The sequence below is a fragment of the Astyanax mexicanus genome, chromosome 2 (assembly GCF_023375975.1).
Source record: "Astyanax mexicanus isolate ESR-SI-001 chromosome 2, AstMex3_surface, whole genome shotgun sequence".
In the NCBI taxonomy this organism is placed as follows: domain Eukaryota; kingdom Metazoa; phylum Chordata; class Actinopteri; order Characiformes; family Acestrorhamphidae; genus Astyanax; species Astyanax mexicanus.
The window spans coordinates 58,849,467-58,871,069 of NC_064409.1; the positions used below are offsets into that span (position 1 = coordinate 58,849,467).

The following is a 21,603-nucleotide window of genomic DNA, read 5'->3' on the forward strand; positions in this document are numbered from 1 at the left end:
CAATTTATACAATTAAATTATACATCAATTTATAATCTCCTTTTTTGTCTATTTTCACCCTTAGACATGAAGTGAGTCTGAAGAAGTGAGTATGGAATCCGTCCGTCTGTATTGTATCAGAATGTAACAATGTATCGATCAATAGAAATGCAAAATTATCTTTTTGCATTGACCAAAAGTGACATTTTAGAGGCACAAAGTTGTTTTTTTAATATATATATATATATATACACAACCTTGTGCCTCTAAAATGTCAATTTTATGTATATAATTGTATAATATATGTATATATGTATGATATAATATATATATATATATATATATATTACATGAAACCATCATGCTGTGAGTAACAAAACATTGAAAATCCATATTTAAAATCCATATTTGAATGCAAACAAGTGTTGAGTGTTTAGTTATAAGGTGTAACTTTACATAGTTTCTCTAACAGGGATATGTTTACTTTAATTATGTACTTAATGAAATCCATTCCAGCTGTGTATTTTCACTTCATAGGACATCACCAAAAAAGCAATTTAAAAATAATATAACTGTTAAGTTAAAAAAAGGACACAAAAAACTTCAATAGAAATCTGCAAAATTTGATATTTTCAAATAATGGTTTAAAAAAAAGTTCTTTTTTTTTACTTTTAGTTTAATTAAATTCACTTTGTAAAGAATAGTTCTATATGAAACAGGGTGGGTCATTATTAATTATCAATAATCAGTAACCAATCGAAATAGTTTCAGTGATGGTTATGCTAATGGTTAAGATTTTTTATATTTTAGTATACATTTTTCACTGACTTCAGATCAGTACAGTGCACATTTTTTGAACTTTTAAATTATAATATTTTTTTAAAGATTGTTGGTTCATATCAATATTGGAATTATGTCATTGAAATAAAATAGAAATATATAAGAATGTGTAAGAAATAGATTGTATTATAAATTTAGTTAATATTGTCCAGCCCCAATATAAAATCGAAACATTTTTTTATATAGCATCAGTCAAATAACTGTTTGTGGCCCCTGTGTTTTTTAGGAATGTGTGAGAAAAATGCAATAAAGTGCTGTTCTGAGCTTTTCTTCTGACAGTATCAATATTTACCCAGCATATTCTTCTTTTTTTTTTTTTTTTTTGCTTTCATATTACATATTTGTGAAACTGCCCCGGTGGACTACTCTGCATTTGAAAAAAATCCCTTACAATTTTAAGCGTGTCTCCGAATCATGTCATCTATTATAGTCTTCAGTGCTTATCGAATAAAGCACAGCACGCACACACACACACGCTTACACGCACACACATACAGAGACACAACACACACACTTTTTTGTGTGACTGAACCTTGACTTTCTGCTTCCTTTGTTCGGGTTTCTGTAGGAGAAGTGGGTCCCACTCGAGCTCCTCAGGCAAAAGCAGCCTTTGAGGGTGCCACATGCCTGCTTTCCATCCAAGTTCACTGGGGTAGAGGTGACATGCCTTCCTTCTGCACTTCCTCGCTTTTTATGTAGGAAGCATTTTCAAAGTAAATGGCAAAGCTGTCACTAGTGTGGCAACATCACTCTGACTGCTTACAATAGCTTTTGATTATTTATTCATTGTGGGTTCTTGCCAGGTTTGTTTGCTAAGTAGGCTCTCCTTGTCACCTCTGCACAGTACACAGGAGAAGCCGACGTATGCAGGGAGACGTGCGGGGAGAGGGAAGACCAGCCGGCGATTCATGTATTAAGTGAAGGAGTGTGAAATAAAGAGCATTGTTTATTATGCAATACAGTTCAGCAATTATGGTGATATAGTTTAGGTTACACCTATAAACAAATTGAATTCCTGTATGAGATTTACAGTAATCTTACTGTAAAAATACGGAAAGTGGGGAAAAATGCAATTCTGTTTATTTGTGCCTTTCCATTTCAGATGAGGAAATCCACTCACAAATCCACTACATTTGCTGTGCTCCTGCTTTGCTAGGCATTATTCAAGTGCCAAACAAAACATATTCATCATTGTCTTTTAATCACATCAAAAAGAAATATAGTGCCACCCCAGGGTGTTGGCAGGAATAGACAGTCCTCTGTGATGTTATTGTTTCCAGTGCTGCCAAACAATCCAGAAAATTGACTTAGAATAAATGTATTTTTAATATGATAACTCAAGGCTGCCCCAGTGAATACAGAGGCGCTCTTTGTCAATTGTTTTTTTAGAGATCAGTGCAGCACATTAAAGATAGGGAGCACTGTATGATACACAGCGATTAAGCCTTCCTGCACTGCATCCTCCTCTAGCTCTAGATCCTCTGTGTTTTTATGTACATTTTCTACCCACCCTTGACCCTAACCTAGTGCATGAGATAAGTGATGATATGACATCACATTAGCATGCAAAACGGATGCTGTATCACTGCGCACAATATTGCCACATCTGAGAAATTTCTCATATATTCTCATGCAGTATATCCCAACAGCGTATTCCAATAACACAGTAACCGTAAAATTAGAGCTGGTGTCTCAACTGAGTAGTGGATGTTGGAATTGCATATTTTTTAAGCTTCAGCAGAAAACTAAATAAAATAAAACAAAACAAGCCAATAAATGACAGGCTGAGCTGCCAGCAGCACAATGAATAGACCTCTATTATTCTCCAGATACATCTTAGTTTACGTGTGTGAGCACCAAACTCCATGATGCTCTGCTGACAGATCTTCAGAACTAATGTATCATTATTTTTTTCCACTTGAATTGTGGAAACGAGACTGATTATGTCCTTTCCCGCTTTGTTCCTACTATATCATTTTTTTGCAAAAAAAAAAAAATAAAAAAAATAGATCTGGCACAAAAACACCATTAATAGACAGTTTTGAGATGGCAGCTTTAATTAGCCAATCACCCTCAGCTACAGCATTATCCCTGCACCACATTGCCTTATCCCAGCCTTAACACGAGCCATTTGGAGATGACCTTAACCAAGACAAGATGAGCAATATCGCCAAGCTTAAGTGATTTCTTATATATTCTCATATATTCCAACAAGTTTGAAACACAGTAAATGTGGAATTAGAGCTGATTGTCTGATTTGAGATATGGATGTTAATATTCTTAGACTTCAGCAAAACAATAAAATAAAATAAAACAAAACAAAAGCCAATAAATAACAAGCTGAGCTGAAGCACAACAATTAGTCCTCTGTTAGTCTTAGTGTACATAGTGACACAGCATACGATTCAATCTATCAGTTTTTCTACTCGAACTGTGGAAATTAGCTAGATTAGATTAGTTCCTGCTTCCTTTCCTATTGTATCTGTTAATTTAGTCCTTATGTCCTTTTTTGTATATACAGCTCTGGAAAAAATTAGAGACCACTTAAATATGATGAGTTTCTTTGTTTTTTTCCTAATTGAAAACCTCTGGAATATAATCAAGAGAAAGATAAGCTAAACTACTTGAATTTCTGCACCAGGAGTGGCATAAAGTTATCCCCAAGCAGTGTGTAAGACTGGTGGAGGAGAACATGCCAAGATGCATGAAAACTGTGATTAAAAACCAGGGTTATTCCACCAAATATTGATTTCTGAACTCTTAAAACGTTATGAATATAAACTTTTGTTTTTTTTGCATTATTTGAGGTCTGAAAGCTCTGCATCTTTTTTTGTTATTTCAGCCATTTCTCATTTGCTCTAAATGACAATATATATTTTTTGGGAATTTGGGAGAAGTGGTCTGTTATTATAGGTATATGTGTATGTATGTTATAGCATTATCCCCGCACTACTCCGCCTTATCTCAGTTTCATACTCTTTGCTACATTTGTCCCTATTTAAGTGCCTAAGATGACATTAGCACACAAAACGGATGCTGTAATCTTGCCATGTCTGAAAAATGTCTTATATTTTATTATATATACAAGCCAATAACACAGTAACTGCGGAATTTGGGCTGATGTCTTGTCTGAGAACTGGATATTAGGTTTGCTTCAATCTATCGGTTTGTTCACTTGAATTTTCCACTTGGAAATGAGCCTGATTATTATTATGTTCTTTGCAGCTTCTGTCCTACAGTACCTGTAAATTTAATCATTGTGTGCTTTGTTTTTCCAAATTACTTAAAAAAAAACAACATCTGCCACCAAGAATAAACCAATAATAGACAGTTCTAAGGTGGCAGCCCTTAATTAGCTAGTCATCTTAGTCTACAGCATCATTCTGCACCTGCATTACACCTTTTTTCCTCAGTTGTGTACTATTCATTACCTCTGACCTTATTCAACTGCCTGAATGATACGATTACATTAGCACCCAACATAGATGATGTATAATTGTCCCAAATATTGCCATACCTGACAAATTTCTCATATATTACACACGTCTTATGTATTCCAACAAGCCAGTAACACATTCACTGTGGAATTAAGGCTGATGTCTGATCTGAGGAGTGGATGTTGGAATTACATTGTTTAGCAATACAAAACAAAAGCCTGTAAATGACAGGCCGAGCTGTAGCATGATGATTATTACTGCTATTACTCTGCTGACAGAGCGTCATCTTCAATCTATCAGATTTTCCACTCGAATTGTGTAAATAGGCCTGATTGTGTCCTTTCCTGCTTTCTATCCTACTGTACCTACTGTTCATTTAGTCCAAGCATTTCTTTTTTTGTTTTGTTTTGTTTTTTTTTCCTGCAAAGGACTTAAAAAAAAAAAAAAACAAGATCTGGCGCCCAGGACCAATAGACAGTCCTAAGATGGCAGCTCTTAATTAGCCAATCATCCTCGGCTGCAGCACTATCCCTGCACCACACCGCCTTATCGAACGTGACGTGTGACAACGGCAGCCTCATATTTAGTTGGAGTGTCTTGGCGGCGCACAGCACATTTCGTGCGCTGAAGAGCAGCACTGCTGAGGGACACTGAAGCAACTCCTGCTTCTAATGATCCTTTCAATTAGAGAGGAGCCCTGAGGCGCTCGCCCAGCTGCCTGTTTAAAACACCTCCTTCTCTCAACGCCTGTCTGGGCCGCGCGCGCTGTGCTGCGGCATTTAAGTCAATATTATTTTACAGACTGCCTCCCATCTATTATTGAGTAAATTGAGCCATCAGTGTCTCTGGACATTTTGGGCCTTAAATGAAATCTATTTGCTAATGCCTGGAGGAGGCGCCATGCCTTTGATGCGGCATGGCTGATTACGGAGCGTGTACACGGGAGGGCTTGTTATTAGTGTTGTTGGGAAAAAAAAAATCTGTTAAATAATGACAAGAATGAAAGCATCACCCTGAAGTGTCAGCTGACTAGATGTCAGACTGTTTAAAGAGAAATATGTATGTATATAAATATAAATATTAAAAAAAGGAGAAAAACTAGCACGCTGTACAATCTTCTAATCATTTTGTGCACACTCTCTGTAGCAGATAAGATCAAATAGGATAGGAGATAAGATAGAAGATAAGGTGATTTGGAAGAATCACAGAATGCCTCTTCCCTTTCGCCTTGACCTCAAGCAGATGAATCCAAAGCGTTAATATAAACAACACCTTTGCTAAGCAGCCCCCCTGCCTGTCATGTGGCTGTTAGTGCCTTCTCACTATGCAGGAAAACTCTCCTTAGTCCCCATCGATCGGCCAAGAATCAATGCTTTTAAAAGCCTTACACACTCTTTTGGTACGAGCAAAAGCGTGCATGTTGTGCTCTGACCTGGCCGTATTGATTAGGAGGAGGAGGTGATGAGAGAGAGAGAGATGGACAGTGTGTGCCTTTCTCACACGCTCACTCCGCCTTTTCCTGTCCTCTCTCATCATCATTATTATTTTTTTTCCCCCCACTGGCTAGAAGAGCCATTTCCATTAACAGCATATTTTCTGTGTTGTAAAATGTAAAATGCCTCATAATTACATTGACATCACAGTGACTTTCCTGTACAGAGTAAAGCGTAGAGGTGAACGAGAAAGATAAATGGTGCTAACGTCTTACGCTGCGTACAGTTCCCTCGCTGTGTTTTGAGTGCTTTGTCCTCTACCTGGTCTTGCGATTCGGTCGTCACTTGCTGTTTTTGTGCTGTTTCATGACATCATCTTTATAATCATATTCCAAAAATGTGTAAGAAGTCGTTTATATATTCAATATTGCTCTCATTCATTTAACACCTCCTATAATCTGTCTAACAAACAGTAGAAATCTATACTTGGTGAATTATAGATTTTGTGGGTTTGACTCTGCCATCAGAATATGACGATGGTGGGAAGGTGAAGAACTTTGGGGTATGTTGGGCTTCTGCTTTAAGCTAGTGGGTCAGCTAGAATGGATAGATTTGACTGAGATTTAAGTTAAAGTATGGTAACATGGTGGTAGTGGGATAACTTTGGCTGTGTCCCAATTGTATAAAACACTAATAATGTAGGGTATATGCTTGGAGTGGTCAAAATGTTGATATTTTATGATGCATAAATGTTTAAAAAAACACTGATTGACTAAAATTCCATTACAAAGATTGTAATAAGTCCAAATTAACTGGATAAAGGACATAACAATTAAAATAAACTCAGTATAGTATACTCTGTTTGAATCGTAGGTTTTAAAGGTTAGTCACTATTTATGCATTTTTAACCATGATATTCTAAAAATGTAAAAAACATAGTGTATACTATTATAACGTCTTAATAGTGCATTCATAGGTTAGTACATAAAATATGAATATATTAACAATACAGGATAAATTGCTGTTATGCAAACAATGTACTGCCACCATTATTTTGCACTTGCATTGTTATTCGACACTAATTCCTATATATTACCTGCAGCGCTAAGCTTAGGCTGCAGCTGAGGTTGCCTTAAGTTCATATGTTCAGCTATGTCATAGAAGGCTGTTTCAAAGTGAAGGACACTTTGTATGCAGCCGAGAAATGGAGCTGGCTGTATTGGAGCAATTTCGAGGGAACTGATGTATCCTTTGCAGTCGTTGGTAAGGCTACTGGGAAGGAGAACTTTAGAGTCTCACTCTCTGTTGAGGCCAAGGCTTTTTTTAAAACGTGACTCCTCCCATTCCAATTCCCATTGCATTGTGGGATGATGTCCATCTTAGCCACGCTCAAAAACGGACCTGTTCTGAATATGTGTCTTGAATATTTGAGTGCACTCAAATTTGACTCAAATTTAGCATAGATTTTTACCTATGCTGCATTCTTTATATTCAAAAACTACTTAGCATTAGCAATTGGTACACAGCAATCAGGAGGCAGAAGTTTTTTTTTATTTAAAAATCTACTTAAAAAGTATTAGCACAATAGTAAATGTGTAAAAACGTTATTTTTGTTACTATTGTAAATTTCAAAGATTTTTTTATGCAATTAAATATAAATGATCCAATATTGACATTTATAAACAACATTTGCAGTGAAGTTAAAAAAAGAAATCTGAGATTCTGACTGGACTGGTCTTTGAAAATAGTCTTGATGGTCTTCTTTGGAGGGGGAAAAAAGAACTTTAGTAAATCTGGAATGTAATATCAGTATGAGTGTATAGGCTTGGGCTTCCTCCTCCATTACACTCTTTTGTGAAACCGTTTAACTGAAAAACAGCTTCACGCCGTGTGTGTATATACACACTCTGACTTTGATATTACGAAAAAGGATTACGTCTCTTTCTAAGTCATTGCTGCTTCTTTTCATGGTTTTGTGAGCAGAAAAGCAGCATTACTTCTGTAAGCCACCAGGCCTGAGACGATTCTCTGATGTTTGTTGCTGTTGGACCCTGCAGTTCCACTGCTAATAGGGAATCTGAGCTAATCCCATCTTTCTTGCATAGAGTTTACTAAATTTTGAATTTACACGTTTAATCCCTTTTAAAATGGTCTTTGAACATTTTTAGCCCCTCACTGTTGCTGCATTGATGGAATACAGCAAACACACATTTCGCAAGAAGATGCTTTATGAAGCATAAATTTAATATCCCGTCCACTTGTGTGCTGTAATCTCGCCATTATAAATGTGCACTCTTATGTATTAAAACTCCCGCTGCTTTTAGGCATGAAATGGACAGATACGTAAGGTATCTAGGCTCTTCTTTGAGGGTGCATATACTGCAAAAACTGCTTCTTTAAAAAGCAAATCAGAGATATATATATATATACAGCAACAGTCTTTGAAGAATGTTATGAGAGTTCTCATTATTTAGAAAGAAAGCAGTAGTCACAGTGTAGGGTTCGGATTTCAGGCGTGTGTCCTGTAGCAGCACAGAAAAAAAAAAAAAACACTTGCATTTAGTTTTCTTACTTTACCAGGAACAAGAACGGTGATGATGTGACACTTGAAATTATATAAGTGACCCAATTCAAGGCATAATTTCAATACAGTAAAATAGTGGATCTGCTTTAAACTTTTTGGGCAGTTTAACAGACACAGATTAAGCTCAATCATAGACTATATATTCCTTTCAATAGAAATCTCTATTTGAAATGTTGTGTAGTCCAATACTATGTTTAATTCCTGTATGGGAAACCATACCTTTCTTTATGTATTAATAACTCATTTTACAACCGAACCTTATACACCTTATACAACAATAACAGAACAGTCAAAAAAATCATAAAATAATGCATTGGACCGTTAGACCATTTTCTGTAAGGTTAAGTGCTTCGGATGTCTGGGATCTCTTCATTTCTCTAGAAAAAAAAACATTTTGCATCAATCCACCCTAAATTACTTTACTTTGTAGTCATTTAGCTATACTGAGATAGTAAAAAAAAAAAAAAACTCCTTTTAAAACAGTAAAATTAAGGCCTATTCACACCAAGCCTAATTTGTTTTGAAAACAAACACATGCATATAAATGATTCTTTCACGAGTCCAAAATTGATGGACTCATCAATTAAATTAAAGATGCATTTAAATCTGGCTGACCAATCAGAGCTCTGTTGTCATGGTTGCGTCAAACATCCGTGTGGCAGAGGGACATCTCATCTTATTCAAAGCAGAACACAAACCTTAAGGTTTAAGAAAATACTGCTCAGAGCAGAGCTGAAAATTGTCTAAGTTAATTCTAATCTGTTTATGTCCACAAACAACCGCAAGCTATAGTCTCCCTCACTAATAAGCACTTTTTAGAGGAGCACTGATGTGGACAGCTAGGAGAGAAAAGAAATAGTGGAAGTTTATGAGAGCTATGTTTACAGAGCACAGAAGGCAAAACGCATCAAACTTGATGTGAAGATTCTGCTAAATTATGTTATAAAATGCAGCTGTTTTTTACATGAAAAAAGCAAAGGCTACTATACTGAATAGATGTGTTGTCACTCCATTGGTCAGGTCAAACCAAACAATGTAGAATTTATTTGCCATACAAACAATCTAATCTGTTACTGAATAGGTAGATAAGTATCCTTTCCATTCACTGTAATTATGTTTTGGCAGAAAATAAAGGAATGCTCCAGCAAATCTCTGCAATGTAAATTTGCCAGTGTTAAATAAACACTTTAACCTTTTTTACACTCACATTGTTTATTTAACACTGACAAATTTGCTGTGTGTCTGTCTCATTGTAGCATATGGTTTATAACTGTAAACAATAATTTAAACATTTTTTGTAATGAAAACACACTTAGCTCATTGAAGAAGTCAGTGGACATATGCTGAGAATAAATATTGCACTGTAAAAAAAAAAAAAAACAACTTTGTAATATTTCCCCATTTTTTTTCTCCTGACTTTTTTTTACAGTGTAGGTTCAAAAATGCTGGTCTATAAAATTCTCTGATTCCTTATAATTTATCTCACATGAGATAAATAAAAAAAAAAAGATAAAACGAGGACATTTTCTTTTTATACATGAAATAATAAATTCTGTGAATGGCAGACAATGTCCATAAAAGCTTTAATGTGGATTTTTTCTTGTGAAGCAGTCAGTTTACTTTGGCCTCCTGCTCAGCTCCTCCTCATTTACACTGACTGATCGATATCGATTAGTGAAGAAGCAATATTATAACTTTATATCATTTCATAAAACTCCCCTCTGAATACAAAAAGGCCTCGCGCACAAACACACAGTCGCGCGCAGTCAGTCACACGCACGCACGCGCAGCTCTGTTGTTCAGTCTGTTCTGGACAGAGCTCGGTTCTCCTCGCGGAATGGGAGATGCAGTAGCTGACAGGGGGCGGGCGGGGCTATTTAACACCCCTCCTGTGCTCGAAGGCCGACTCTCTGCGCGTGTCCGTGGTCGTGGGGGCTCTGAGCGCGCTCTCCCTTAGCACGACCCCCGCTCTTAATCCGTGCGCGCGGGGCAGGCTGTGTGCGGGGCTGTAGTTCGTGAAGGCGGGGTAGAAGGCCGCGGGGGCGCAGTACAGGTGCTGAACCCGGGGGAACGGGCAGTGGGGCGCGCGGGGGGGCGATAAGGGCGCGGGGCTGGGCGCGCGGACGCACGGTTGCGCGCGCTCGCTGCTTCCCTTGTCCGAAGTGGCCATCTCGGCCAGAGACCAGAGTTTGGGTTTGGGGGGCGGGTTCGTGGGCTGCGCTGGATGTCCGGGCTCGGGGGGCTGTGTGGAAGCCGAAGGCTCGGGGGAGGGGGCTGCGGTGGGCCGCGGGGACGCGCACGCGGCTCGTTTCTCAGACTCTATTATTATACGGTCCGCTTCAGTAGGGGGGCTGTTAGTGAGACCCTCACACGTCATGGACACGGGGCTGACAGGAAGACCACCTGAGAGAGAGGAAGAGAGCGAGAGAAAGAGAGAGACATGAATGGGTGAATAATAATAAATAATAATAAAAATACTAGCAACAAACAAATAATTAACTAAATAAATATCAAAATAAACAATAATAAAAAAATTAACGTGCACATTTTACAGTTAATATTTATTAAATCATTACTATAAAAAAAGTAATACATTTACGAATAATTAATAATTGTTTTAGTCATAGTTTCATCAATTAATTAAATTAATAATGTGTTAAGAATAAAAATATAATATAAAAATAATAAATCTGAATAAAATATGTAATAAACACTGTTTATGTGTTTTTAAAACATTACTATGTATTAATTTTACACTAATAACAGATTAAATGTGATTTAATAATAATAATAATAATAATAATAATAATAATAATCCCTCACCGAACTCCTTGCCGGGCTCGGGGGTCGTCTCGCTGGCTTTAAGGGGCTCCTCGTCGTCCTCGTGTTTCTCCAGGTCGATGTTCTCCTCCTCCTCCTCGTCCTCGCTCCTGCTCCGGGAGCACCAGGTCATCTTGTTCTCCTTCTTCAGTCTCCTGCGGGCGTTGGCGAACCAGGTGGAGACCTGTGTGAGGGTCATCTTGGTGATGATGGCCAGCATGATCTTCTCGCCCTTGGTGGGGTACGGGTTCTTCCTGTGCTCGCTCAGCCAGGCCTTCAGGGTGGCCGTGGCGTCGCGCGTGGCGTTCTTGCGGTAAGCGGGGTCCAGCGCCGGGAACGGACCCAGAGCGCCGCCGTACGGGGGGAACACCACAGAGCCCCCCACACCTGGACCGGGGTCATACGGAGAGCCCTGAGGTCACACACGCACACACGATACAGAAAACACAGTCAGTAAACACACCAGCACATACCAATACACACACACATTAACACAGACACACAAACAAAATACACACTTATCAACAGCAAGAATGTAAAACTGCACTGTAACTCTTTCAGAGATAACAACTTTTTCTTTGTTTTTAGAACTTCATTTACTTTTTCTTACTTTTTCTTTTTATTATGCTGATTTCCTATCATTATCCTTTTTAATGTTTTTCTTATGTTCTTTTCTTTACTTTTACTAAGCTTTTATTCTTTTTCATTATTATTCTTTATATCATTCTGTTTTTTCTCTTATTTCTTTCTTTTCTTTATATATATTGCTTTTATTCTTCTTTCTTTTTGGGTTACGTTCCTTTATTTCTTTTTCTTTTTTCTTCTTTTTTCTTCTTTTTTATTTCTTTTTCTTTTCATATTCCTTCATTTTCTTTCCTTTGCACAAAACCAGATTTTACACAGTTCAATAAAAATAGCCAGTGTTAGATTAATACAATTATTTTTGAAATATAAAAAAGTTTGATTTAACACTGGAAAACATCCTGTATTCATATCTATCAATCTTTCTATATAACTGGCATATAATTTTATAAGGCTTTTAAAATTAAAAATGACTTCTTAATAAAATTGTAGCTGCTGCTTATTTTTATTAAGATTATTCTGCGTCATGTTTGGCTTTGATAAAGTTATTATCTGTAGATCATTCTGTTTATATGGCAGTCTGGAGAAACATCAATTATTCAGGACACTCAGCATCACTTAGACCTGTAAAATAACCCAGCTAACGAAGTTCAGCCAGACCTGCCCTGTTTACAGCAACACTGGATCAACACGTTTATATTTCTAAGGCAGTGTTATCTGTTGTATTTTAACGTCCCCCTGAGTGGGACTCCCCATCGTCCTGCTCTTCTTAAACTCTGAACTCTGGACACTGTGTTCCTCTGGATTGGTTATCTACCAGTCCTGTTTAAAGCATCGGGATGGATGAGGTGAGGTGCGTGGAGATGCATGCTGAAGATGAGCTGGAAGCTGTTCAAACTACTGGACTGGGTAAAGTTAGTGATTGGAGATGTAGCTGAAGATGAGCTGAGGAAGCTTTTTAAAACATTGGACTGGGTAAGGTTAGTGAGTGAGTGAGTGGAGATGCATGCTGAAGATTAGCTCAGGAAGCTGTTTAAACTATTGGACTGGATGAGGTAAGTGAGGGAATAAGATGGTGAGTGGAGATGTATATGAAGATGAGCTGAGGAAGCTTTTTAAAGCATTGGACTGGGTAAGGTTAGTGAGTAAGTGAGAGTATGAGTGGAGATGCATGCTAAAGATGAGCTGAGGAAGCTGTTTAAACTATTGGACTGGGTAAGGTGAGGTGAGTGAGAGTATGAGTGGAGATGTAGCTGAGGGTGAGCTGACGAATCTGTTTAGAGTGTTGGACTGGGTAAGGTAAGCAGAATGAGAGTATGAGTGGAGATGCATGTTGAAGATGGGCTGAGGAAGCTGTTTAATGTGTTGGACTGGAAGAGTTGAGGGTATGAGAGTAAGAGTATGAGGGGAGATGTAGCTGAAGATGAGTTGAAGAAGCTGTTTAAACTATTGGAATGGGTAAGGTGAGTGAGTGAGAGTATGAGTGGAGATGCATGCTGAAGATGAGCTGAGGAAGCTGGGAGAAGAACTCACCACGAACGCGGAGAGCGCCGCCGGTTCCGCTCCGTACTGGAGCGCGCTGAAGGGCGCAGGGCTCGTGAACGCCGCGGATCCTGCGTACGGAGCGAAGGCAGATCCAGAAGGACACGAAGAGGAAGATGAGGAGGAAGAAGATGAAGAAGAAGACGAGGAGGACCTGCCGAGCTCCTCGGCGCGCGCTCCGTAGGGCGGGTGGCAGGAGTAGAGGGCGAGGGGGGCGGCGGGCTGGTACAGAAAGCCCTGAGGGTAAGCCATGCTGGAAGAATGCCGCGGGGTCTCCCTCAGGTCCGCTTCTCCCGGACGCAGCGCGCTCACATCGGCTCTTCAGCTCCGCGCGCACAGATCTGGAGCGGAATCTGGACTCAGCTGCTCTCCGGGTTTCCTTCAGGTCCGCTCCTCGCGCCGCTCTACACTCATTATCCTCCCGGATTGAGAGAGGAGAGAGAGAGTGAGTGTGTGTGTGTGTGTGTGTGTGTGTGTGTGTGTGTGAGAGAGAGAGAAAGAGAGAGGGAGTGAGTGAGAGAGAGTGAGTGAAAGCGAGAGAGAGAAAGAGAGAGAGGGAGTGTGTGTGTAAGAGAAAGAGATAGAGAGAATGCTGTGCATCATTGAGGAAATTCAACTCTCTTTCTCTTTATCTACCTCTTTCACTCTGTATATCACTTTCTCTCTCTCTCTTTCTATCTTTTTTACTGTATGACCCTCTCTCTCCTTTTTTCTATCTCTCTCACTCTTACTCGCTCTGTGTTTCTCTCTCTCTCACACACACGCACTCTCTCTCTTATTTTCTCTATCATTTTTTCTGTCTCTTCCTCCCTCTCTCATTTCCTCTATCACTGTCTGTCAGTCTCTCTCTCTCTCTCTCTCTCTCTCTCTCTCTCTCTCTCTCTCTCTCTCTACCAGTCAACCAACCGGTTAAGCTGAAAGTAACAACTAAAAACATATTTATAATATATGTTATCAATTTATTTTATTTAAATTCTAATAATCGTTTTAATAAGATAATTTTAATAAAATAAAATTATACCACGTATTATTATTATTATTATTATTATTATTATTATTGTTGTTGTTGTTGTTGTTGTTGTTGTTGTTGTTGTTGTTGTTGTTGTTGTTGTTGTTATTATTATTGTTGTTGATGTTTTTCTTCTTCTACTTCTTCTTTGTTTATGTTTCTTTCACCTATAATGTCTTGCTGGCCTTTTATTTATTTTTATGATATAAAACCAAATGTAGGCCAAGATTTGACAAACTGAATCACTCATTTTTTTTTAGATATGTTGTGTTTTATTACTCAGTTATTATTTTACGACATTAACGTGTTTCATGTACTCCATTGCATCTCTCTACGTTTGAACAGGTTAAAATATACTGTATTTATTAGAGCTGCCTGGAGAGCAGCCGGAGCGCGCGCTCTGACTGAGGCTGTGCTGTAGAGCGCGAGTCACTCTCTGTCTGAGTGTGTGACTGATTAAGGAGCTCGGCCGGAGCAGCAGAGGACGCAGGAGAGCTGATCCCGCTGTGGAGAGAAAGAGACCGAGCTGGGGCTGGACAGGCAGGAGTGTGTGTGTGTGTGGTGAGCATGGCTTCCTCCACGACGGAGCAGGAGCTGGGGCTGGAGCAGGAGCTGGGGCTGGAGCAGGAGCTGAAGGTGGTTCTGGAGGTGGTTGGTGCAGAAGACGGGGTGAAGCAACAGTCAGGCCAGGGGAGATTGCAGGAAGAGGTTGGAGAAGAGTGTAGAGCTGCTGAGGCTGAAGCTGAGGCAACACTTCCGGTCTCAGGTAGGCCCACACTCCCCCAGTACTCCACTGCACCCACTATATAACGTTTACTTCAGTATCTGTGAAGCACTCCATACAACCTTCCCCACACTGAATGAGTCTCTCCCGCCCTCTCAGACAGCCTGCTGACCCCTGTTCACAGGCCCTGTCCTTCTGCTGTTGGTATGCTGGTGCATATTTCAGAGTGAATTAGTGTGTGTTTGTTTCTGTTAAATGTTGAGTGTGCTATGTACGTACTAGGCATCTGTGGAGGGTTCTGGTTCCTCCAGCACTCCGGAGCTATGTAAGTGTAACTGGTCGGAGGCTACTAATCTAATTAGTGACTTCTATGAATAGGTGCCAGTGCTTAGCAGCCATGCTGAGAGCAGAGTAAGGTCACACACTCTCAGTGAGAGCTGGGACACACACACACACACAGTCGCAGTCCTGAGCTTTAATCATTTACAGCAGATACAGTAAACAGGAACACAGTTTATTTCAGATATTTTGATACTTAGCTTCTTGCTAATGATATAAAACCTGATTTTGATGCATACATGTTTTGTTTTTTTTGTTTTTTTGTAGGTGCCAGTTTTCCCCACCAGCAAGAACCAGTCTGGACTGACAAAAAAGAGGTAACTGTAAATGTTTAGCTATACAACATTAAGAGACCACTTCAGTTTCTGAATTAGTTTCTCTGATTTTGATATTTATAGGTATTTGTTAAAAGTAAAATAAACATTATTGTTTTATTCTATAAACTATAGACAACATTTCTACCAAATTCCAAATAAAAATATTGTGAAATATTGAGCATTTATTTACAGAAAAATAAGAAATGCGTGAAATAACAAAAACAAAAAAAACGCAGAGCTTTCAAACCTTAAATATATAAAGATATATACATAAAGTTTTAAGAGTTCAGAAATCATTATTTGGTGGAATAATCCTGGTTAATCACAGTTTTTATGCATCTTGGCATGTTCTCCTCCACCAGTCTCCTCCACAAGTGGTCCCTTATTTTTTTCCAGAGCTTTATGTGACAGAGATTACACAAGATTATTTGTAATTTTTAATCCAGTTTACTAATCCAGATTAAAATCTAGACCATACCCAGATTTGATTAATGAAAGTCTGAATATCTAATAAACAAATCTAATCCTAATCTGCGATTACAGGTGGTTTAAAATGCCATCACAATCAGATTTGTACAAATGCGTCTTACTCTGGACACTTTGGCCACTCAGATTGGATTTCAAAGTATCTTTTGCATCCCTCACAACACATCAAATAACGATCACATCAAATCCAGAGTGATGGAAGAGCAGAAACCCAACAGCAAAGAGTTACTAAAGCCTTAAATATTACCAGAGAATGCTATGCAGATATCTTTGTGATGTCCCAACATGCAAATCCAATTTCATCACTTGCAAACAACAACGCACACTGTCATCTCAATGGATCTAATTTGAGAAACAAATCTGATTTGATTGCAAATATAGACTTATAGATATATGTGTTATTAAAAAATGATTTACATCGGATGTGATGCAGCAATGTGATTCAGTGTGAACGACCATTCAACATTTAAGTCAATCCAGTTCACATTCCTCATAAATGTGTGCTGAGAAGTGTGGTCTGTGAGCATAAACTGTTCAGACAATGTTGAATACAGGTCACACTGAAAATACAGTGTGAACGGCCTAAGAAAAAATCTAATTTGGTGAGAAAATCAGATACCACTTAATCTACAATGTAGTCCAAATAAACATGTGAGAGGCTGATCTATTCTGATTCTGTGGATCTTCATTTTTGCAAAAACTGACATGGCTTATCATCACTGTCACAAAAATACCTTGTGTATCTCCAAAAAAAGGAACTTAACAGGAAAACAAAAACCTTCTTGAATTTCAGAGCCAGAAGCCAGTTTTTACATTTGTCTTATTCCAAGTAATTTTGAAGCATTTCTGTTGAAGTGGTCATCTTACAGATTTCCACGTAATGTATATTCAACTGCAAGTTTAATAATGTCAGAAAGTCTAAATACCACATACAATGTAATTAGAGCTCATTGTCCTTTAACAGAATAACACACTCTTGTTGTTACACAAGAAAGGATACAGAAATAAAACTCCTGATAAAAGAATGATTCTGATAATATTTCTGTTAAAGACCCTCCTTCTAAACAAATCAAGCAAACTAACAAACAGCAACAACAGCAGAAACAAAAACAAGCTGGCTGAAAAAGCCCAGCTTATTTCCAAACACATTAACCGCGATTGATTTATCACTGACAGGCCGCAGGTAGCATTGATCTTTCTGAAGACTCATAAAACACATAATTTACAGCCATAACCGCAGGGTGGCATCAAACTCTTAGCACTCCGTGGAAGGTAGTCTCCTCTCTGTGACAAGACAAATGATTCATAACGTGCTTAGCTGCTGTAGAGTATACTTTTATTTGAGAATGAGTCAATAACCCCGGTGGCTAAATGAATATTGATTGAATATAATGAATCTTGAATAATGGGAAAATGCACAGTGCTCAAGAACACCCTTCCGTCTCTCTTCCAGAGCACGCTCTGATGCATGGTTTCTAGTTCAAGGATGAAATGATGCAGACTGTAGTAACCTCATTAGAAGCTTCGCTGAAGTTGCGCTGCTCATAAAGTACAGCGGCTCTGTGATTAAACATACGTCACACTGTACATCTTTAATAATCTGCATTCTCCACTGTGAGCATTCTGTCAGTGAAATGACGCAGACACCTCTCTTGTCTGAACATGTGTTTTTCATTTATTTAAAGATTAGGAAGCTGTTCTGAGACGTGTCTGATAAGTCAACGGATCGCTAATGACCTCAGAGACGTTCGTTACTTGCTTTTAAAACTATTAAACTGGGATTGATGTGGATCAGCAGGATTCTTTAAACAGCAGGTAATGGGTTCATGCTGTTTTCTCTTTGAGGCCTTCAAGGAATCCCCATCTTAACCGAGCATTAACTGTAGGCAAAGATTAGAGATTTGCATCAGCCAGTTTACTTCCTGTGTGTTTATATTTGCTCAAGTCTTCTAAATCCTGCCTGGTATTTCCTGGCTAGAGACCCCTCTGTGCTGTGTCCCCTTTAAGGCAGTGAAATGAAGAGCCAAGAAAAGCCCAAGTGTTGTCCCTTTGCACGGAGAGAGATTTTCCCGTGGTGTGTTTTGACCCCAGGTGGATCTTGTGGCTTTGCACTCCTTACTATAGTCTGAACTGTTGTTGGTATCACATGTCGTTAGATGGAAATGAACTCTAAAAAAGCTGCCCCGACTAATAAGCATGGATTAACTAAAGCGTCTGAAGCAGCTGCGGAGTGGAAATTGTTTGGCTTTTTCGAGTTTCTAAACCCTCTGTCCAATCAGTGTTAAGGGACTTGAAAAAAGCATTTATTAAAGCCGGTGTACTTTTTAACATGCCATTACAGACACTTTCACAGTTATGTAAAAATATACTTTGTAATAAAATCTGGTGATTACCGAAGCAAGTGGTTTTAACTTTCAGTCTGTCAAAGCATCAGATTCGCATATAATCGCATAAAATATCCTGTATCTCCAAATGGCAACTTTGTAGCAGTTCAAGTCTCTTTCAATCATTTTATTAGTCCATTTATCAATATATCGTGATATGATGTAAAGTACAACCCCTGCGTTTACAAAAAAGGTTATATCATTGCTGTCACATAAAACACGTGTGGTATATCCAAAATGGCAGCTTTACAGAAGAAAGACAAAACCTTCTTATCTATCAATGGAAGTCATTATAAACTATTTTATTCCAGATTGTTGTGAAGCATTTCTGTTGACCTATTCATGATGGAATTGTGAGACTAGATAAATGATAACTGCCAGATTCAAAATATGTCAAAAAGTACATATTGTCTCTGTCAAGTAAAAGTCTTGTATGTCCATAATGGCAACTTTACAGAGGAAAAAACGTATTTATTATTTTCCTTCAATGGATATTATTTCAGAAAAGTTCTGTTGGTCCATTCCTCATGAAAATTAGATATAATGTAAAGAACAAGTATCTACTGAGTTCCTAGGGTAAACATTTAAACAATTGAGTCCTGACCATTAAAGCTCCCCCCCATTACTTTATTATCTTGTTCCCACACCTTAATAGCTATTTATGTTGCATGATGTCACCTAATTGTCTCCGTAAGTATCAGATTAACAATTTGTCAAAAGGGAAAATGTTTTGTATGACAGCGATCAAATATGTTAATCTCCAATTACACATTTTTAATTAGAACTCAATTTCATTGAACAGAATGACACACTTGGTGATTGTGTAAAAAGTAGCACAAGTAAACATAGAAAAACCATCAGATTTAAATTGCTCTTCAGACATTTGGCCCAGGATGATGACTTTGCTTGTCATGGATTTTGTACCACTGATTGCATTCATTTCAGTTAGCAGCACTGATACACACGCTACAGCTAAGTCTTAAATATCTCCTTTCCATGTAACTTTCAGAAAGCCTAAGTGCTTTCATCCATTCACACCCTAATTAAGCATAGTTTAAAGGGGGAGAAATGATCAGTGGCCACAGGCGGACAGCATTCCTAATTAATTACCAAAGCTTGAGTTACACTTACAGTCATTATGCCCTGCAAAACAATTCCTCTCCTGTTACAACTCCTTGTGTAAGGAATACCCTTCAGACGTAGATGTTTAGAGTGAGTTTCAATAGACAGGCGTTTTTTTTTTTTCGTTTTTTTTTCCCTGAGACATTCTTTTCTAATGAAAGAGATGACATGTCAGTGGAAATGGAGGAGAGAACAGCTGTGACATGAGCAAAGCACTGTGTGACATTTTAATGTGACGTCTAGTTGGTGGGAGCTGAATGTACCACTCATGCTGGATTCGTGCTCCAGGTCCAGTTTCAGGCTTTCGGTGTCTTCCAAGAGGACCTTATTTGGTTGAGTCTTTGGTGAGATATCTAATTAGATTCTGTGCTTATTTTATCTGTGGTGGAAATTTGGAAATTGTACAGTGAGTGAATGTAGTCTGTAAGTGAGTCTATAAATAAATGTTTTTGCAACATTCCCATTCCTTTCTTTGTGTGCAGACAGTTGTTACATAAAACCCAGGGTTTTTTTTTTCGACGAGCACAAGTTTTAAAGTGCTTAGTGACTGTCCCACTATTAGAAACATCCACTGTTGCTGCTGTGGTCTTAATGAACATGACCAGCACTATAAATGGCATGAGCCCCTGTGGGATTTCACTGCCCAAATGAAGTGCAGCGGAGGTTGAGCCTGGACTGAAGTGTGACAGATGAACTGTGGTTAATGGCCACTTACAGAGAGGTCTCATCTCCACTGGGCCATGCATGCACATCAGCAGGTGACTAAAGGAGCAGCTCCACTTGTCAAACTGTCCCATTACTGCCTAATGAAGAGTAATCATGCTGCTATTGAGTGAAATGTTATTCTTGGCTAAAGGGAATTTGTGCTTGTCAGCCTGTTTTAGATTAGGGCCCAGTAAGAGGAGATTATGCATTTATGGTTATATCAGTGAGACGCTGTTGTGGTAACATAAATGTCTCCCTCAGCTACACGGCCAGAACCTTAACTTGACATAATAACCTTTACGGTTTAAAATAGTTTCGAAGCTAATGGCAGATATTTATTTATTTTTTTTATTTATAGGCTAAAGTTTCTAAGTGTTCACAAAAGTTTTAAGCAGAGTATAGCTCACTTATAGACTCAAATAGACAAGAAGAATGAAATAAAATGGTATTTATTAGCTTATTAGTGTTATTTCTTTCCATTTATCCACAGGAGTGTCTGAACTGCCAGTGCCCATCAGTTCCTACAGAGACCTCAGACCTTCAGCAGCTTTCAGGTGAGCTGACCACTTCACCCCAGGAAGTTCAAACTTTAACCTGATTTAATAAATTAAGATTTAAGCATTAGTATATGTTGTAAATAAGTTAATGTTTCACATAATGTATATTTAAATGTACTCATGTTCTGTATATCCTCAAACAGACCAAACAGCACCACCCGTTGTGGAGCTCTCTAGCCCAACACAAATACAAGACTGCCCACACCACCTGTGTCCTGATCAAGAAACCTCAGAAGGAGGCCAATATGTCCCTTTAGATGTTCCAGAACATGACGAAACGGAGGATAGATCCAATTTGATTGGACCTAACCAGGAACAAGAAGTGAAACAAGCTCACCTGGAGGCTTTAGAAAGGGACCAAGATCCAGAACCAAAGCAAGAGAACCAGGAGAACCCAATAAACATGTCAGACTCAGAGAAGAATGAGAACCAAGAGAGTCAAGTGTCTGAGCATTGTGACTGGGAGGGAGCTGTCCCAATTGTGATGGTCACTAATCTAGAGGAGGTAAGTTAAGCTTTGCTTTTTGAAGAGATTTGTGTCTGTCTGTCTTTAATTCCTCCCATGATATCGGCTTTGTGTTCATCTAAACAGGCCACATCGAGTGAGTATAGATGCAGTAAGTGACCATATTGTCATAATTAGGCTAAAAAAAAGTGTAATTTTATAACATTTTTGGTTGGTGTTGTGCCGTTTTTTGTAAAAAAGTAATGTAAAAAGTGTGCTACGGTTTAAAAAAGGTTAA

The 21,603-nt window shown here is 38.6% G+C and overlaps 2 protein-coding genes and 1 long non-coding RNA gene across 3 annotated transcripts in view; 2 read left to right on the plus strand and 1 right to left on the minus strand.

Moving 5' to 3' along the window:
- The first annotated feature begins 62 nt into the window (after positions 1-62).
- Positions 63-2,791, plus strand: LOC125799030 (uncharacterized). The gene is made up of 3 exons (XR_007437848.1): positions 63-85; positions 1,388-1,477; positions 1,664-2,791. It is a non-coding gene; the product is annotated as an uncharacterized LOC125799030 (long non-coding RNA).
- A 5,344-nt stretch (positions 2,792-8,135) lies between these two features.
- On the minus strand, positions 8,136-13,884 carry irx5b (iroquois homeobox 5b). The gene is made up of 3 exons (XM_007228203.4): positions 13,209-13,884; positions 11,097-11,505; positions 8,136-10,676 (listed from the first exon to the last, which is right to left on the minus strand). The coding sequence occupies exons 1-3, from the start codon at positions 13,467-13,469 to the stop codon at positions 10,147-10,149; spliced, it is 1,200 nt and encodes a 399-aa protein (XP_007228265.2). The 5' UTR covers positions 13,470-13,884; the 3' UTR covers positions 8,136-10,146.
- Positions 13,885-14,358: 474 nt separating this feature from the next.
- The window catches only part of LOC103035545 (uncharacterized), a 35,619-nt gene continuing 28,374 nt past the window's right edge, over positions 14,359-21,603 (plus strand). Inside the window, exons 1-4 of the mRNA XM_049475064.1 lie at positions 14,359-14,992; positions 15,557-15,606; positions 20,794-20,857; positions 21,004-21,365. Coding sequence (XP_049331021.1) covers positions 14,794-14,992; positions 15,557-15,606; positions 20,794-20,857; positions 21,004-21,365 — 675 coding nt within the window. The 5' untranslated portion in view covers positions 14,359-14,793. The remainder of the gene's footprint in view (positions 14,993-15,556; positions 15,607-20,793; positions 20,858-21,003; positions 21,366-21,603) is intronic.